The 19,728-nt window shown below is 39.2% G+C and overlaps 1 protein-coding gene across 1 annotated transcript in view; it reads left to right on the forward strand.

Moving 5' to 3' along the window:
* IL1RAPL1 (interleukin 1 receptor accessory protein like 1) overlaps window positions 1-19,728 on the forward strand; it is a 2,437,811-nt gene that overhangs the window by 2,266,849 nt on the left and 151,234 nt on the right. Inside the window, exon 8 of the mRNA XM_069761543.1 lies at window positions 1,408-1,553. Coding sequence (XP_069617644.1) covers window positions 1,408-1,553 — 146 coding nt within the window. The remainder of the gene's footprint in view (window positions 1-1,407; window positions 1,554-19,728) is intronic.

Consider the following 19,728-nt stretch of genomic DNA (forward strand, 5'->3'; position numbering starts at 1 on the left):
CTGAGGCTATGGACTGAATGGTCAGAGTGTTGGAATGTCCTGGGATGGACTGGATTCCTGAAAGCACCTGCTGAGAGTGTGAGTTCTGGAATGGTCAGTGTGTTGGATTGTCCTGGAGTGGACTGGAGTCCTGGAAGCACCTGGTGAGACATGGACTGATGGCCTGTGTTGCAAGTGCTTGGGACTGGACTTCCTGAAAGGCTCACGGAGGGGCCGCATCTAAAAAGCCTGTGACTAACTGAGGTACCCTTGTCACAAGGACGATGACCCCAGTGAGGCAGCTTTCCCCTGGGAACCAGCACTGACAGGAGTCAGTGTGTGGAGCCGGAGCTCCTGTAAGGTAACTCTAGATAACAGGGGTTACAGGCAGAGACGTATCTGCCATTGGAACAGACTGTCGGTGGTTAATGTGTTCGGTTGATGTATATAATGAACTGTTTGTGATGTGGTTTATTTAATAAAAGGAATAGACTGTTTATTTGGAGAAACCGTGCCTGAGTGCTTTAATCCCGTGCCAAGCGAGTGTCCCCCAACCCACTCAGGTAGCACTATCACCACAGACATCACGTCTGAAAGTCTCTTTTCCCTGCATGGGTCATGAGTCACTGCAAAGGAGATGAAGAGGGGAATGATTTATCTATCAACATAGAGCTGATAAAAGAGAAGAATTAACTGGGTAGAATGGCAAAATGACCAATTGTAAGCATACAGTTCCATATAATGTTATAATTGCAACATACCAAGAGGATAAAAACTTTGATGGGAGGGGTGCTTCTCATTATCTACTAAAAAAGGGATGCAACCAGCCTAGGCTGAGCTGTCTCTTCAAGAACTGCATGGACTTCGTATATAGTACAACTACCCTTGATTCAACGTGTGGCCTTAGAAGCCTTGTCTTTTCTAAATTGCATTCCATAAGGAAGTTCCTGCTTTTACTGTTTATAGCTACTGTATGGGAATAAATGAGGCTGTAGCATCATTCACTACATACACAGTGCCTTTATACCTTAGATGGCTGTTGGCCTAATTCTTGCTCTGTCGAAAGCTATCCATCCTAATTCCTCTGTATACATGAACTTATTAATGGTATCAAATGTTGACAGAGATACTGTATAATTTTGATTCCTTTATAGTTTATTTGCTGAAACTTACAGTAAGTTCTAGCAATAATTTATATTTTTCAGAACTGCACACAGGAATCAAGGAAGCTTTATATCCAAAACCAGATCATAAAATGCAACTTAGAGGTCTACACATGTAGTTCGATTATTTATATCTCCTAAGCCCATTGTTCAGTTTCTCTGAGAAGTGCCACTCATTGACATAAATTATTTACTTCTGTGTAAAATCTCGATTTTACTTCCACATTATTCCAGATAACTATTTCTTTCACATTTTCTTTTAAAGAGTTATTAGGCAACATCTTGGAGAGCAAGAGGTATCGATCTCTTTAATTTTTGACTCAGTGGAAGAAGTAGATTTGGGAAATTATTCCTGCTATGTTGAAAATGGGAATGGACGTAGACATGCAAGTGTTCTCCTCCATAAAAGAGGTATGTGGATGAATATGTGGAAACATTTCTAAAAATTGCCAAAACTGTTTTTGCCTTTTAACATTGATTCCTTTCTTTTAAGATTGTAGAATTAAATAAAATGGATTTATCCCAGGTCACAAAATATGAGTACTATTGAAGATGAGTGATTATACTGGAGTGGAATTTAACCCCACTCTAGTTTTACAAAAATCTGATTCTTTTCTAATTTACTTTTGTGCAGAATTGACAAATTGATGGCAGCTGGCCACGTTTTTTTCTGACCCATAAAGGGTCATCAAAAGGTTAGACAATAAAAAAATCTTGTTCTTACCTTTCCATTCCCCTATACACCCCAAAGCTCCTCACAGTTCAATCTTTTGTCCTTATGGCATCTTCTTATCACTGCCGTGAGCACTGAGTTATGAGGCCTTCTCATGGTTGGCCAAGACCTAGGGTGTACCATTGATAGTTGCAGCCCAAAATAGTATTTCAGTATATAGTGAAAATATCAGTCTCCTGTGAAGCCCAGCATGTGTCAGCTTCACAGAAGTACCAAGATGGCAGTGTCAGGGCATTCAGTATGCCCTTAGCTGCCATGGTAACCTATTCTTGCCCTGCAATAACATTGTGGGGGGTTGTAGATGGAAGCCTGTGCATGTGAGCACCTGAAATCACATCAATTGATTGGCAACGTCATTTGAATACTTACTGCAGCTTTAGAAGCCACAGCACTACTTCTATAGAATACAACAAACTGACCAAATCCAGTTTCATTGTCTTCCACTTTCATTAATATATGCCATAATGCTGTTGTTCCATCCTAATGCCATGTGAACCATTAAGAAAAAACTTGCCCACGCGAATAAAGAAATTATTTTATCCATAAAAAAATCATCCTTAAATGAAAAGTTTCAGAGCAATTTTTTAGAATAGATAATCATAGTAATAATCACGAAGGTGAGCAGAAATCCACAGACTTTGGTGTAGACAGTCCATGTGCTCAGCGGCGGTGAAGGTGAGGAGACGGAAAGCAAATTCTCCAAGTTAGTAGGAGTGTGCAGATCCCAAAAATGTATAGTTTTTAAGTTTTTTTCAAGTGGTGAAAAAAATTCAGAAATTTGTAAAAAAAATTGTCTTAATTTTCCGAGACCCGTAACGTTTTTATTTTTCGAGATATAGGACTAAGAGAGGGCTCATTTGTGTGCTATGAGATGATATTCACACTGATATTATTTGGGGTAGATACAATGTGTTTTTTTTCTCTCTTTACGCCGTTTACCGATCAAATTAATTTCTTTTATATTTTAATAGATTGTACTTTTAACCCCTTCACATCAGAGCCAATTTTCATTTTTTCATTTGTTTTTTGCTCCCCTTCTTCCCTGAGCCATAACTTTTTTTTTTATGTCAATATGGTCTTGTGTGGGCTTGTTTTTTGCAGGATGAGTTTTACTTTTGAAATACATCATTGCTTATACCATATCATGTACTGGAAAATGGGAAAAAAATTCCAAGTGCAGTGAAATTGCAAAAAAAGTGTCAATTGTGTCATGTTGTCTCCATTTTTTGGGGATTTGGGGCTGGGTGAGAGCTTATGTTTTGTGCGCCAAGCTGCTGTTATTATCAATATAATTTTGGTATAGATATAATATTTGATCACCCGTTTTTGCATTTTAACATAACGTTGAGGGGACAAAAAAAAAATTCTGGCATTTTCACTTTTTTTCTCAGTACGCCGTTTACCGATTGGATTAATTCTTTTTATATATTGATAAGTCAGTCAATTATGAAAGCAGCGATACAAGATTCCTCTGTTTTTTTTACATTGTTTTATTTTGAATGGGGCAAAAGGGTGATGATGAAACTTTTACATTTTTAAATATTTTTGAAAACTTTTTTTTAAAACTTTTTATTTGCTTCAGTCTTCTCCATGGGACATCCGATCTCTTGTGCTACATAGAGCAGGGCTTTAATTCTGCTCTATGTAACTAAAATGATCACTTGCTATGAGTGCCAACCGCTGGGTGGTGCTCATGGCAATCCGGCAATGAAAACCACAGGGGTCTACTGCAGACCCCAGGCTGTCATGTCAAAACATCATTGACCTGCGATCATGTAACATGGGCGCCGATGGGCGGGATTAGTTGTGTGCTTCCTGCGCAATCATGTCAAATGCCGTTGTCAGAGACTGACAGCGGTATCTAATATATTAACAGGTGTGGATGGATCGCGATTCCACCCGCAGCTGTTAGGGGCACCATTCAGCTGTTCAAATCAGCTGACAGGTCTTTCAATACACAGGCATGATCTATCCCCCTTCCCAGCAACCTTGACTACAAAAACACAGTAAAGTGAGACACAAACACTAATGACTACAAGATAAACATAGTACAGGCCTAAAAGGCCCAGGTTCTATAAATATGGGGTTTCCCCCAAAAAGCATTGTTATACCAAAATGCCAATCACATAAAATTATATGAACAACTGGATATTACCAACAACGACATACTTGAGGAATACATAACTTTTCAAAATTCCAACTAACGTAATTTTGCAGAAAATAGCAAAAAAAATAAGCTACTGGGCCTAAATGACCAGGGTTACGCATTCTAGGGTTAACAGGTTAACTGCTGCAAATAGAGCTCCACTCTACCCTCAGCTGTTAGAGGTACACCATGGCTGATGAAATCAGCATTCATTTGAAGGGAAAGAATTGGGTACGCATGCTCATCCAGGGATGCAACATATGTTTTTAAGTTTACATCACATGTCATAAAGGGGCTAATATTCACCAGTAAATAAAATGCATATAAAATAATTGTGAGACAAATTGAACAATAAATGCCAGTCAATGTTATTATGGGGACTAAAAAATATATTAGAAATATTTGCACCCATTGCTGATTGCTATAGACAAACGTCATAAGACTGTGCTTATGTTTCTACTTGTTGCATTATGACAAATAGAATAGTATATTATGAGTTCCTTGCGTGATTCCTTTTTTACGATCTCTGTTAGGGATCTGACAGCCATAAAAGAAGATGGCTAATTCTCATAAAACTATGACCACATGAAACACAATTATTTAGTAACAGGAGGAGTCCGTTTATACTTTTATTTTCATGCTTGCAGTAAACATCGAATGGTACTCACTGTCTTCACAACTATTACATGAAAGCCACTGAGATTAAAACCATTTCTCAATTGTGTTATACATATTTATTTATTCCACAATATATCAAATCTAAGTCATCCAAAACAAAACTATATAAGTTAATGACATAAAAAAATGATTCTTAGTCCCCTGCTACCTCACACAGTGAATTAATTGTAGTTTTGTTAGTCTGTAAACAGCATTTGTAGAACTGAGTTCTCATCCAGCACTCTAACAGCACACATAATTATAACTTGGTGAAAACACAAGCAAAATATTAAACAGCCTGACAAAAAGGAAGCAAACACTCCATGCTAATGTTTATTCTTTCCATTATAGCTTATGCAATATGAAAAAATATAATCAGCAATTTTCATTATGCTGAGATAAGCAGCTCTATAATAGCACTGCTTTGAATCAAGTTGTCTGTTAAGACGCTAATACAGAGTAAAGACAGCCTAGCCTAACCAAAAAGATGGGACTGACCTTTCACCTTATGTATGTGGAGTTCCAACAACTTTTCACCGACAGATGATGCTGGGAAAAAGAAGGATTACCAATATTGATTTTGCATGTCTTTGGGGGCATTAGGAGCAATAACAGTTGTTCTGGTAAGTGTTTTTGAGAATAGCTTATAAAAGAGTTTTGGTCTCTTAATGTTTTTGCAAAAATATTTTCTTGTTTCAGTTTTTCAAATATTTTACAACTTCTTTTCCAATAATACAGGGTGGACCATTTATATGGATACACCTAAATAAAATTGGAATGGTTGGTGATATCAACTTCCTGTTTGTGGCAGATTAGTGTATTGGGGGGGGGGGGAAACTTTACAAGAGGTGACCATGTTGGCCATTTTGAAGTTGGCCACTTTGGATCCAACTTTTGTTCCAATGGGAAGAGGGTTATATGATACATCAAACTTATTGAGAATTTCACAAGAAAAACAATGGTGTGCTTGGCTTTAGGCCATGTGCACACGTTCAGGATTTTTTGCGTTTTTTTCACGTTTTTTTGCTATAAAAACGTGATAAAAACGCGAAAAAAACGCTTCCATATGCCTCCTATTAATTACAGTCCAGAAAAAGAAAAAAAGTAAGCGGCACAGCTCGACTTTGCAGAGATTATAAACTCAATGTGGAGAGTTTCCCAACAAAAGGTAGTCCGATCAGGTGAAAGGTGGTGCTTGCGTGAAACAAAGTGTCCATGTAAATAAAAAAATAGAAAAAATGCAATAGCACTCACCAATCAGTGGCAATTCAAACGTCCTTTATTAGAACATGCAGCAAATCATCTTCACGGTTCAAGGGAGGGAGTGAAAGTAGGAGTGCGACAGGCAAGACGACGACGATCGTTTCACGCTAATACCAAGCGCTTCCACGGGTCTGACCGTGCGCGAAACGATCGTCGTCGTCTTGCCTGTCGCACTCCTACTTTCACTCCCTCCCTTGAACCGTGAAGATGATTTGCTGCATGTTCTAATAAAGGACGTTTGAATTGCCACTGATTGGTGAGTGCTATTGCGTTTTTTCTATTTTTCTATTAATTACAGTGTATTCCGCATTTCTAGTGCAAATGTTGCTTTTTTTTCGCGAAAAAATCGCATTGCTGAAAAAAAAGCAACATGCTCATTAAAAATGCGGAATTGTGGGGATTCCACACACCTAGGAGTGCATTGATCTGCTTACTTTCCGCATGGGGCTGTGCACACCATGCGGGAAGTAAGCAGATTATGTGCAGTTGGTACCCAGGGTGGAGGAGAGGAGACTCTCCTCCACGGACTGGGCACCATATAATTAGTAAAAAAAAAAAGAATTTAAATAAAAAATAGTCATATACTTACCCTCTGATGGCCCCGGTGTCTTCCCGCCTCTCTGCGCTGCATGCTGCCGCTTCTGTTCCTATAGATGGTCTGTGTGAAGGACCTACGATGACGTCGCGGTCCTGTGATTGGTCGCGCGACCGCTCACGTGACCGCGACGTCATCGAAGGTCCTGCACACACACACCATCTATAGGAATGGACACTGCTGAGGAGATCGGCTGTCTGCAGGGTGAGTATAACCATTTTTTTTATTTTTTTATTATTTTTAAACATTCTATTTTTTACTAGAGATGCGGCATAGGCAGCATCTATAGTAAAAAGTTGGTCACACTTGTCAAACACTATGTTTGACAAGTATGACCAACCTGTCAGTCAGTTTTCCAAGCGATGCTACAGATCGATTGGAAAACTTTAGCATTCTGCAAGCTAATTACATTTGCAAAATGCTAAGAAAAACGTGAAAAAAACACGAAAAAAACGCAAAAAAAAATGCGGATTTCTTGAAGAAAATTTCCGGTTTTCTTCAGGAAATTTCTGCAAGAAACCTGGACGTGTGCACATACCCTTCGCGGAAAAAAATGCATCCATCTGCACAGAACATGCAGAATGCATTCTAAATGATAGAATGCATAATGTATGCATTTTTAATGAGTTTTTATAGCGTTTTTAGCACGAAAAACGCGAAAAAACCTGTACGTGTGCACATAGCCTAAATGTAACTTTATTCTTTCATGAGTTATTTACAAGTTTGTGAACATCAATAAAATGTGTTCAAAGTGCTGGAAGCGTGTGCTAGCATTTCTTCTGCGGTGTTGCTATCAGTGTGTCAAGAGTGGGAGAAGAAGGTTGCATTGACAATCCAACACAATGGGCAGCACTTTGAACACATTTTATAAATGGTCAAAACTTGTAAATAACTCATAAAAGAATAAGGTTACGTTAAAACCAAGTTCTTGTGAAGTTCTCAATAAGTTTGATGTGTCACATGACCCTCTTCCCATTGGAAAAAATAAAGTTGGATCCAAATATTTGACTCCAAAATGGTTGCCATGGTTACCACCCATCTTGAAAAGTTTTCCCCCTCCCATATACTAATCTGCCACAAACTGGAAGTTGATATCACCAACCATTCCCATTTTATTTATGTGTATCCATATAAATGTCCCACACTGTACAATGAAAAATGTTTTCAAACAGCTCATATACATTCATTATCAGGACTGATAACTACCTTCTGAGCTTCCATCATTATTTCAAGGCTAGGGTCACATGACAGTTTAAAAAATTGGACCAATTTTGTACAAGAAAAGTGGGACTATTTTTCTTCACTACTCATCCGTATGCAATTTTTTTATTCAGCAGCTATTAATCATTTACAAGATCATTTACAGTTTCCTATGTTACAGAATTATAATGTATATGTAAAAATATCAAGCTATACTGTGGTTCCATATGGCATCTGATTTTTTTTCTCACTTGAATCTGCGAGTCTCATTTGATTTGAGGAGTAAAATAAAGCAAGTAACATAGTTATTAAGGTTGAAGGAAGACTTTAAGTACATCTAATTCAACCCATAGCCTAAAAAAAAACAATGTGGCAAAGAGTAAGCTGCACCTTGGGGAAAAAAATTCCTTCCTGACTCCACATACGGCAATCAGACTAATTCCCTGGATCAACGCCCTATCAAGGAATCTAGTTTATATAACCTGTAACATTATACTTTTCCAGAAAGGTATCCAGTCCCCTCTTAAATTTAAGTAATGAATCACTCATTGCAACATCATATGGCAGAGAGTTCCATAGTCTCACTGCTCTTACAGTAAAGAATCCGCGTCTGTTATTATGGTTAAACCTTCTTTCCTCCAGATGTAGAGGATGCCCTCTTGTCCCTGTCTCAGGTCTATGATTAAAAAGATCATCAGAAACGTCTTTGTACTGTCCCCTCATATATTTATACATTAAAATAAGATCACCACTTTCCAATCTAAATAGCCCCAAGTGTAATAACCTATCTTGGTATTGCAGACCCCCCAGTCCTCTAATAACCTTGGTCGCTCTTCTCTGCACCCGCTCTAGTTCAGCTATGTCTTTCTTATACACCGGAGACCAGAACTGTGCACAGTATTCTAAGTGTGGTCGAACTAGTGACTTGTATAGAGGTAAAATTATGTTCTCCTCATGAGCATCTATGCCTCTTTTAATGCATCCCATTATTTTATTTGCCGTTGTAGCAGCTGCCTGACACTGGCCACTGAATATGAGTTTGTCATCCACCCATACACCCAGGTCTTTTTAATTGACGGTTTTGCCCAGAGTTTTAGAGTTAAGCACATAGTTATACATCTTTTTACTTCTACCCACGTGCAAGACCTTACATGCGATTTTTTTCACATAGATATTCAGTCATTACAAAAATTGTTCAACTGCAACCCCCATTGAGTAATATAGGTCTGGTGTGAGTGTGATCCGTTTTTTAAATGGATAGCACTCGGACCGAAAGTACAGCTGTGTGTAAGAGCCATAATATTGTTACCCATTTGCTTGCTTTCAAAAGAAGTTGTGATTATATAATATTTTTTTCTCTAGCAAGGAGATTAACCTCTATACCTTCATAGTGCATATTTGAAAATATAGAATAGGAATATAAACAGAATTGGAGTTTGCACAGTATTGCACAAAAAACAAAAAAAAATGTTTGCTCAATAATTATAAGGCATCTTTAACACAAAGTGTAATAAACATTTCAATAGTATGACTGCACAACTCCGTTAGCACTTGAAACAGCATCATCTGTTCATGTGGAAAAAACAAACTGACCAACAAGATAAGCAAGGATCAAGCTGTCCTCTTTCCTTTCCATATGACCATATGTAAGATGAAGGACCGGGCCGGGGGTACCACTTTTACTCAGAGTCCGGAACTGTCGGGGCCATATCATCTGATGTCCGGGAGAAAGCTAAGAGATCCGGACCGACCTTTTCACTGGTTGGCAGGGGGCGTGGCTAGGTTAAATAGGAGATAGCATGTACGGAAGTGCTCAGAGTTGGCTGGAAGAGAGCACATGGCAGGTAGAAGCAAGTCATCGTCTCCTGAGCACCGATGCAGTGCAGGCCTGCATTGCAGCATGCACACTAGCATTGCCAGAGAATGAGAACATGCTGAGCGTGCACTGCTTCCTGAAAGGCAAAGTGACAGATACTCCGGGCCTGTAAGTGCCACGCGCTTGCCGCCTAAGAAAGACCGAGGCCACTATTGGGAACTGTGCCCTGAAACCCCGGTCCTTACCAGTCAGGCCATGTTAAGCTTTGGCCAGACGCTGAACTTTATTCCTCTGCCGACCCTGCTTTCCCAGAACCTGGAACCTGTGACAGACAGCAAGGACTCGGCGTTCCCTCATGACCCTGCTTATCCACGTCTGAGGACCACGCCAGACTCACCACACACTGATTGTTGTTGGTGCCATCTTATTGCTCATGGACATTCAACTCTGAATGTCTCCTGCACAGGATAAGTGCAGTTTGTTACTCTCCTATCTACCGGCATCATACCCTACCATTGCATACCCATACCCTGCCTTACCCCCTTTTACCATACTTCTCCCTGTGTCAAGTACAAATCTGTTCATAGTAAAAACTGTTAACCCCTGCTCTGCCTCCTGTACAATACAGCATACTGCAACATGCTCAAACATATTTCTGGTAACCAGTCTGCACTCGCAAATGATGCCTTATCATTGTCATCAGCACCCTCATCTGTTTTCCATACACTTCCTCCTCTACCTCCATTACAACGTCAGTTCTCCTTTTGTGTAACCAAGAAGTGTCTTTAATCATTCAATTGCATAAAAATTGTACTCCCATATGTCCAAATTCAATAATTGATGTCAGACCATCTGAATATTATTGCCTTTTGGAAAAAGAATTTCATGCGCCCATGATGTGTTTAATACAAGTCACTATTTTTATTTACAAAAATGCCATCCCAGCCAGGTTTGGGCACAAAATTTAACTTTTTTTAACCAAAAATGTATCATATTATGTGCATAATGTAATATATTTTTTAATACAACAAACTCACCTTCTTTATCATTTTCAATTAAATTTAATAAAATTCTAACAGCATCTGGGATGAATATTCCTTGTAGCACCATGATGCAGATTGTGATACAGGGACATATTGTTGAAAATTATGCAATCAAAATTCTTTGAATTTCATGATTTTTTGTATTTAGCAATTTTTTTTCCAAAATTGTTCAGAAATTATTATACTTTAATAAAATATTAGCAAGAGAATCTGTGATCCCTAGTTGATGAAGCTTTTGAACAACAAACGATTGACAACCATATTTCTGATTAGGAGAACTCTTTCCACTCTCTGCAAATTCAACACATCCATGTGTAGATTAGGTCAGATAGAGAACATTTGTCAGAAAGGGCAAAATTGTTGAGCATGATTTAATAAAAACTTTATAACTGAAATTTATAATTAAAAAAAATCATTATTTTTCAAATTTGTTCTTATTTGAAGCACGGAAATTTCTTATTAACAATTATTATTTTTGTAATTTGTGAAGTTTATGCACAGTGGATGGCTGCCAACTGTATCTATAACCTGGTGACCACTATGCGCTACCAAATATTTAGCAACACTTAGCTGAATATTTGGCCCCTTGGCAGGGCAGGTCATGAAGGGAAAAGATATCAGAAAGGATGAAATTGTTTAAAATTTTTAAAACCAAATTCTTTGCCTTTCTTGGAGACAATAGTCTCTCACAAAATTAACAATTTTACAAATAGCAGAGGCAGCAGCATCAATTAAAATATATATGACATGATAAACTGAATGGTTAATCTGCCATTGCAAAACTAATCACCAAATTTAGTTGCAACACCTGAACAGTCAGGTTCGGTTCCCTCTCAAGCAGATAGCCTAAGCACCGATCCCATGGATTTCTGGGTAAAAAAATAAGACCTGTAGCAAGAACTGCCCCAGTTTACTATGGGAAACTATCATGTCCAACATGATGTCAGAGAAGGTGTTCAGTGTAGACGGTGGGTATCTCACAGCAAATCATACCAGGTCATTCACTATAAACATAAAAAACCTAATATTTGTCAAAATGAAACAGGCATTGATGAGTGCAGACTTTCACGACTGAACGCAATTATAAAATTGGCTGTACCATTTTGTTTGCCTGCCTGACTGCCTTTTGACTGTAGTCTACACTATTTTGCTGCCACCAGCGCTGATGGAACATTCTCTATATCCATTAAGTAATTTATACATCAGTACTGTTGCTGCCAGGACTGCTAATGCTGCCCCTAAACTTCTAAGCATTCCATGGTCTGCTCCATCATAACTCTGTATGGTGCTACTCCTGACGCAGTCAATGCACAGCCATGACAGTTGTGGCTGTCCACTGTGTTTTTAGTTTTAGACAGTATTACCAATGCTGGGCAATGTTCTCTGTCCTCCAAGGGGGATCATTGTTGGACAATTTATAAAATATAGGCAGCCTGAAAAATCTGATACTGCAGTGTGTTTTAAAATGCACTGTTGTTTACGTCTAGTTACCATCATTTTTCCCCTAACCAGATAGATGAAAGTGATTTGGATATTAAAAAATATGTGTTTGCATAACACAGCTTAAATATGCATGTTGCATCTTCAGAGACAAAGAGAACAATAACTTTAGTGCCATCTTTGGATGTAGCAATCCTAAAAGTCAATGTTGACAATTTAATTCTAGATCATGTGGCAAGGCTCGTTAGATTCAATATTAAAGGATTCCTTCTTCCAATAATTGGCACTAAAGTTCTAGTCCTCTTCCTCTGTGGCAATTTGCATATTTAATTCCCCAGTGGAGAATTGCAAGGCTTAAAGGGAACCTGCCACCTGAATTTGGCGGGACCGTTTTTCTGTCATATGGGCGGAGTTTTCGGGTGTTTGATTCACCCTTTCCTTACCCGCTGGCTGCATGCTGGCCGCAATATTGGATTGAAGTTCATTCTATGTACTCCGTAGTACACGCCTGTGCATGCAGCCAGCAGGTAAGGAAAGGGTGAATCAAACACCCGAAAACTCCGCCCATATGACCGAAAAACAGTCCCACCAAATTCAGGTGACAGGTTCCCTTTAAAAGTCTCCTCATAATAGTAAGCCAGGCTTGGCATGTCACACTTGACAAGGAGAAACGTTTCCCGATCAGACGCCTCTCATCCAACCAAACCAGATCTCACACTTTGCACTGAAGAGGGGCAACACCACAAAACAGTGTCTGCACATTGAGAATTAGTCTTGAATTTTATCCTAAGTTACCTGACAAGTCTATTTAAAGGGTCGATATTGACTTTTAGGATGGCTACTCACAATAGGTAGCAATAGAGTTTGAGTCCTCTTCCTTTCTGAAGAGGCAATTTGCATATTTCATTTCCCAGAGGAGCATTGCAAAAGTTAAAAGTTCCCTCACAATGGCATATCACTCTTTACAAGCAGCAACGTTACTCGATGGATGCCATTACATTGCTTAAAACATGTTGAATTGACTCCAAATAGAACTCATAGTGTTCTACACATATTTTACAGGCAATTAAGGGTTTTCAATTTTGCAACTTGCTCAAATTTATTCGCCACAAATTAAATCTTTTTGCACAATTTTTAATTTTAAAGAATCTGCTCATTTCTAATGAATACTAAATCTAATCCTATATTAAGGATATTGGCCTTCAAAATTAAAATTATAGTTTGTAGTCACAGATAATCATAATAATAATAGTAATAATAATAAATAATATTATACAGTACATATTGATAATTAAACTAAATAATTGTAATAGCTGTTGCTAATTCATTCATTTTGCTATTTTTTCTATTTTCTAGTAAACAAATTGATACTTTTCTGATACTATAACAAGATCCCTCAGACCAATAATATGTTCTGTTCTAATTTATTTTTTGTTTGAAGTTAGATGGTTTCCAAATCATAAAGATGGACGGATAGAAGAAAATGTATTTCAATGTGTCATCCTGTCAATATGGGCTGCAAACCTTTGATTACTTTTCGCATTTTTCCAGAGCAGGTCTAGTGGAGCCACTAGTGGTACAGGATTTTTTTTTTTCTCATTTTTTGATATTGAAGCAGGTGTTTGGATACAAATGTAATTGTTTTATTAATAGTCTTTGGCTTGAAACCTTCTGTTTGAATGATTCAGCCAGGGATTTAGGATTCTTCTTACATATTGGAGAATATGGAACCAGCATAACCCTATATAATATATATATTTTTAATAAGCAATCATAATAATAAAAGGGAGTTAAAGATAAAAAATAAATGACAAGTCTATAGTCTGTAAAGAAAAAATACTCATTTTTCTTTCAGTCTGGATGATGATATTACTTTTATTCCAAGCAAATGAGAAAAAGAATGTGGAGAAGAGCACTCACCATCCGTAAACCATCCAATCTTTATTGTGACATCAAGTCAACAGCAGGACAAATAGGGAGAACGTATGCTTCCAACAGATGATGGCCGTTTCACGCTACCGCACTTCCATAGGTCTTGATGGTGAGAGAGGGAGGGCCCCTTTAACAGGAACCGCAATGAGGCTACCGCCCATCCTCTAAAGTCATCAGAATGTTAGAAATACCTACATATCAGTTAAAAAAATTTAAAAACATTTCGTAATAGAAAATGCATATGAACATAATGAGCAAACACAACATCACGCAACATAGGCAGAGAAACCTCACAAGAACACGGACATATTTCATTTAAACCTGTTGGTCTCGTAGCATCAACGCGCAGAATCCTCCTGCCTTCCCCTCTAAGGAGTCTATTATGATCACCCCTTGCTCTGGGAGGGCAACCTTCTCTAAACCAGCAAAATGCAACAATGTCGCGTTACCTCTATGGCATGACTGCATTCGGTTAACGAGTCGAGGAACTCCCTTGCCAGAACCAATGGAATTAAAGTGTTCCTTAAACCTTGCAAAAAAGGGACGGATAGTTTTCTCAATATAATAATTATGTGATAAGTACAAAAATTGCAATGGCCACATTTGAAATTACCTTGTGGAATGCCTGCTTTTAGCCAATTCTCCTGCTCAATATTGAAACTATTACATACCAACAAATCTTTTAGATTCGTTCCCCGGCAGCAGGCAAACAAAGGACCCCTACCCTTAAGCTCTACTAGGTCGGGATCCTTTTCCAGAATGTGCCAGCTTTTCCTGATAGCTGATCTGATGTAACTGTCCATGGGACCATATTTAAAACTAAATGTGACCCTTTTCTCCAAAGTCTCCTTGTTTACTCTTGTGGGTGGGCGCTTTTATAAAGCAACAAAGAATTTGTGGCTGACGGATTTCGAAACACCTCAGTCTGAATAGTCCCATCCTGCACCCACAATGTAACATCTAAAAACTCCAGACTGAACCCCCAAACACTGACATAAAATTCATATTCATTGTATTAGACCGCCCCAGGTGCTCAACAAAGAGTTGGAATGTTTCCCGGCCCCGTCCCATACCAATGAACACGTTGTCCACGAACCTGATGTACAGTTTTATATGCTTCAAAAAGGGTTACTGTCTGCATAAATATATCTTTCTTCGAAAACTACCAGAATCAGGTTAGCCAGGGTACAAGCGATGGACATACCCATGGCGGACCCTTCGGTCTGTTGGAACCATGAGGAGGCAAATCTGAAAACATTGTGAGTCAAAATAAACTGTAAACCATCGCACATAAATCTTATTGTTCTACTATCCGTGTGTGTGAGCAAGAACTTCTCTAACCGCTTCAACACCCAATCGCTGCAGGATGCGGGTATATAGGCTCTCTATGTCAATTGAAGTCAAAGAAAAACTCTCCTGCCACATAAAACCCTTAAGAACCTGCAGAAATTTTTTTGTATCACGTACATACGAGGGGATATCTGGAAGTAACGGATGCAATAACCAATCCAAGTAACGCGACAACGGGTCTGTAAGCGATCCCACCCCCGACACTATGGGGTGGGCAGGTGGCTCAACTAATGACTTGTGGACTTTAGGAACGTGATCCCAATACGTTTTTTGGGAAATCTGGAAGCAGTTTCTCTGCTTGTTTTTTAGATAAAACACCCGCTTCCACATAAGACCTCAATAACGAACGCAGTTCATTTTTATATTTAGTTGTAGGGTCTGACCTAAATTTCAGATAAGTTTCAGTTCTGGATAACTGCCTGTGAGCTTCCATCATGTGTATAGTCTTTTGACAAAAGGACGGTATTACCCCCTTTATCCACTGCGCGGACCACAATATCAGACCAACTCCTGATGTCCATTAATGCACGTTTCTCAACCAATGTCAAATTAGATGGTAGTTTGCAATAAAGATAACCTGTGACCTGAATTTGGCGGGCCCTTTTTTGGTCCAATGGGTGGTGTTTTCGGGTCTTTTATTCACCCCTTCGTTTCCCGCTGGCGGCATGCTGGCCACAATATTGTCTGGAAGTTGATTCGCTTTCCTCCGTAGAACACGTGTGCGCAAAGCAATATTGCCTTGCACACGTGCAGTATGCTTTGCCCAACTGCGAGCAAGGCCAAAAAGCATTAGTGCGCATGCGCCGGCATACTATGTCCCGGAAGTATTTTGCTGGATCGGAGCACCGGGGGGGGTGGATCAGAGTGCAGGGGGGTGGATTGGAGCACGGGGGTGGGATTGGAGCACAGGGGGAGCGGACAAGAGCACGGGGGAGCGGACAAGAGCACGGGGGGAGCGGACAGGAGGATGGGGGAGCGGAGCAGTGTAAATGACAGATCGGTGGCTTGGGGGGGCGATCGATGGGGTGGGGGGTGCTTGTACCCTGGCTAACCTGTTTCTGGCAGTTTTTGAAGAAAGATATATTTATGCAGACAGTAACCCTTTTTTGAAGCATACAAAACTGTACATCAGGTTCGTGGACGACGTGTTCATGGTATGGGACCGGGAAAGGGAACCATTCCAACTCTTTGTTGAGCACCTGGAGCGGTCTAATACAATGAATATGAATTTCACGTCAGTGTTAATTGGGTTAAGTCTGGAGTTTTTAGATGTTAGATTGTGGGTGCCGGACAGGACTATTCAGACTGAGGTGTTTTGAAAACGGTCGGCCACAAATTCTTTGTTGCATTATAAAAGAGCCCACCCAGAATATACGAAAAACTCTCTCCTCTTTAGTCAATTCTTAAGGGTTAAAAGGATCAATAGTAGTCAAGATGGTTTTCATAGACAATCTCAGGAGCTTTATAATAGGTTCAGAGATAGGGTATATCCTCGTCCTGTATTGGATGATGCCCTAGTTAGAGCTGAAGAGTTTAATGTTGATATGGGGGAGCAAGAGCAAACAAGGAGACTTTGAAGAAAAGGTTCACATTTAGTTTTAAATATGGTCCCACGGACAGTTACATCAGATCAGCTATCAGGAAAAGCTGGCACATTCTGGAAAAGGATCCCGACCTAGTAGAGCTAAGGGGTAGGGGTCCTTTGTTTGCCTGCTGCCGGGGAACGAATCTAAAAGATTTGTTGGTGCATAATAGTGTAGTAGACAAAACTATCCGTCCCCTTTGTGTAAGGTTTAGGGAACGCTTTATTTCCATTGGTTCTGGCAAGGGAGTTTCTCGACTCGTTAACCACATGCGGTCATGCCATGGAGGTAACGCGACATTGTTGCATTTTGCTGGTTTAGAGAAGGTTGCTCTGCCAGAGCAAGGGGATGATCATAATAGACTCCTTCTTAGAAGGCAAGGTAGGTGGATTCTGCGCGTTGATGCTACGGGATCAACAGGTTTAAATGAAAGGACAGATATGTCCATGTTCCAGTGAGGTTTCTTTGCCTATGTTGTGTGATGTTGTGTTTGCTCGTTATGTTCATATGCATTTTGTATTATGAAATGTTTTTAAAGTTTTTTTCTCTGATAAGAAGGTATTTCTAAGATGCTGATGACGTTAGAGGATGGGCGGTAGCTTCATTGCGGTTTTCTCCCTCCCTCTCTCACCATCAAGACCCATGGAAGCGCGGTTGCGCGAAACGGCTGTCGTCTTTTAGAAGCACACGTTCTCCCTATTTGTCCTGCTGTTGACTTGATGTCACAATAAAGTTTGGATGTTATATGGATGGTGAGTGCTCTTCTCCACATTCTTTTTCTCATTTGCTTGGACTGAACTTTTTTCTTGAATGAACACCTGGATTCCGCCATGGCTATGAACCACAGAACACCAGCTGTGTTATATTGTGTGTGTTAGTGGTTTAAGCAAGCAGGTGGTGCTGACTTTTTTATTTTCTTTTGTTGTTTCTTGATATTACTTTTATGTTTACTGTTTCTACTCCCATATAATATAGATGAGTCATGGTAACAAGACTACAAGGCACATTCGCATTGCCTGACCTTTGACCTTTATTCTGAACCTCATTATTTGTATAGTGTTAAACTAACAGGGGAATGGTTAGAACCACTGTGGATACAGTTAATGGTAGAATTATAAGACATATCTGTAAACAAAGATATCAATTATCACAAATTAATTTTTTTCAATTTTTAAACACACAGTTTAATGATCTATATATCTAAGATATGTGTAGAAGCAAAGTCATAGCCTTTTATATTTTATCTTTGCTTGGTTGTAGAGCTATTACTTGATTTGAAGTGCTAATGTTAGTTGTTGTTAAATATAATTTTTTTTCATTGGTAATTGTTTCAATCATTTTTTTTAAATATATCCTTTTTCTGTATGTATATATATATATTTTTTTTCTTTTACTTTTGGCAATGTTCTTTTTCTATATCACAATCCTATATTAAAAATAAGAAAATAAATTATTTCCACTTTTCATACTGGTCAATGGGACTTTTTAGACTCTAACTGCCTATTGGACAGGACAGGATGTATGAGTCTAATATAGCTCCTTTGTCCAGCCTGAAAACTATAAGCTTACTAGTTTTGCTTTTTACTAAAAATCACAATATGAAGAAAAAAATCTATCACATGTAATAACTTGCACATCATACCAGTTTATAAAAAAAAAGTGTTGCAAATGTTAAAAGGCATAAGACGATTCTCAGGGCTCCCATCCAGTGGCCACAAATTACTGCTGAAGCCTTTTGTTACACTGGCACAATGTATGAAGGAAAGAATGTGCCGTCAGGCGGAGCACTGGGCAAATAGATAAGGACAGAAGGTTATAAAATGTACAAACTTTTATTAAAATGCCATTATCAGGTATTGGAAGAATATTACAAGTAGATAGCTTATATATAACAAATCAACAGGAAGTGATCTGAAAACCATTAACCCCTCCTTAGCCTAACCATCAAAAACATGATTAAAAAGTGAAATGACAGTAATCTCCTCATTAAAAGGAAAAAAGGAAAACAATAAGGAAAATGAAAATAAAAATGAAAATAAAAATAAAAATAAAAAGATGCACAAAAGACATGTTGCATTACGTTTTCCAATGATAAATTGAGGCACTCAGGGGACAATGTACTCAGCACAGACTTTACCATTTGGAGATCTGCAGGATCTTTGGTCATGTGGTCTAGTCTTGAGAGCCGGCTCTCCACTCACCACAGACTTCTCCTTTGGTTGTGCAGGGGTGCAAAACCCGGTCATGTGAGTGGACCTCCGATTAATTGTATGTTCCTCTTGACCATCAGGTGTCATCCTAGGAGCGCCCCATTGCTCTGTTTTTTATTACTGGCACAGTGTATGAAGGGATATATATGTCACTGCGCATATTAGCTTCAGTGATGTGAAACCAGCACGCTATGTGTTCAGAGTGTTAAGTTAATATGGGATGGTTTTAGTGGACTTTCAGAAAGCGGGTGGGAGGATGTCCACCGTATCTCCACCTGTAGGGTCCTGACAGGACCTGTTTGATGTCAGGATCATGTGATCATCACACGGGGTCTTAAAAACCTGGCCATGAGAGTCGCTGTGTGTGGTGTATTAAGAGAGGTGGAACTCCCACGTAGCTCCCATAGGAGCTAAGGATGCTGTGTGTGTTGCCTGCAGTGAAGCCTGCAGGGCAAGGACTCTGTTTAAACTTTACCTTTTCTGTTATGCCAGAAAGGCTCTTTTTATTTTTTCAGAACCCTGCTGATGTTTATGCTGTCCATAATAAACTAGCAGGTGAACTACCACCAGTACAGTTCTTGTGTCTACCTGGTAAAGCAGCTGAGCCAACCCCTCACA

This window comes from Ranitomeya imitator, chromosome 3, assembly GCF_032444005.1.
Source record: "Ranitomeya imitator isolate aRanImi1 chromosome 3, aRanImi1.pri, whole genome shotgun sequence".
Lineage (NCBI taxonomy): Eukaryota > Metazoa > Chordata > Amphibia > Anura > Dendrobatidae > Ranitomeya > Ranitomeya imitator.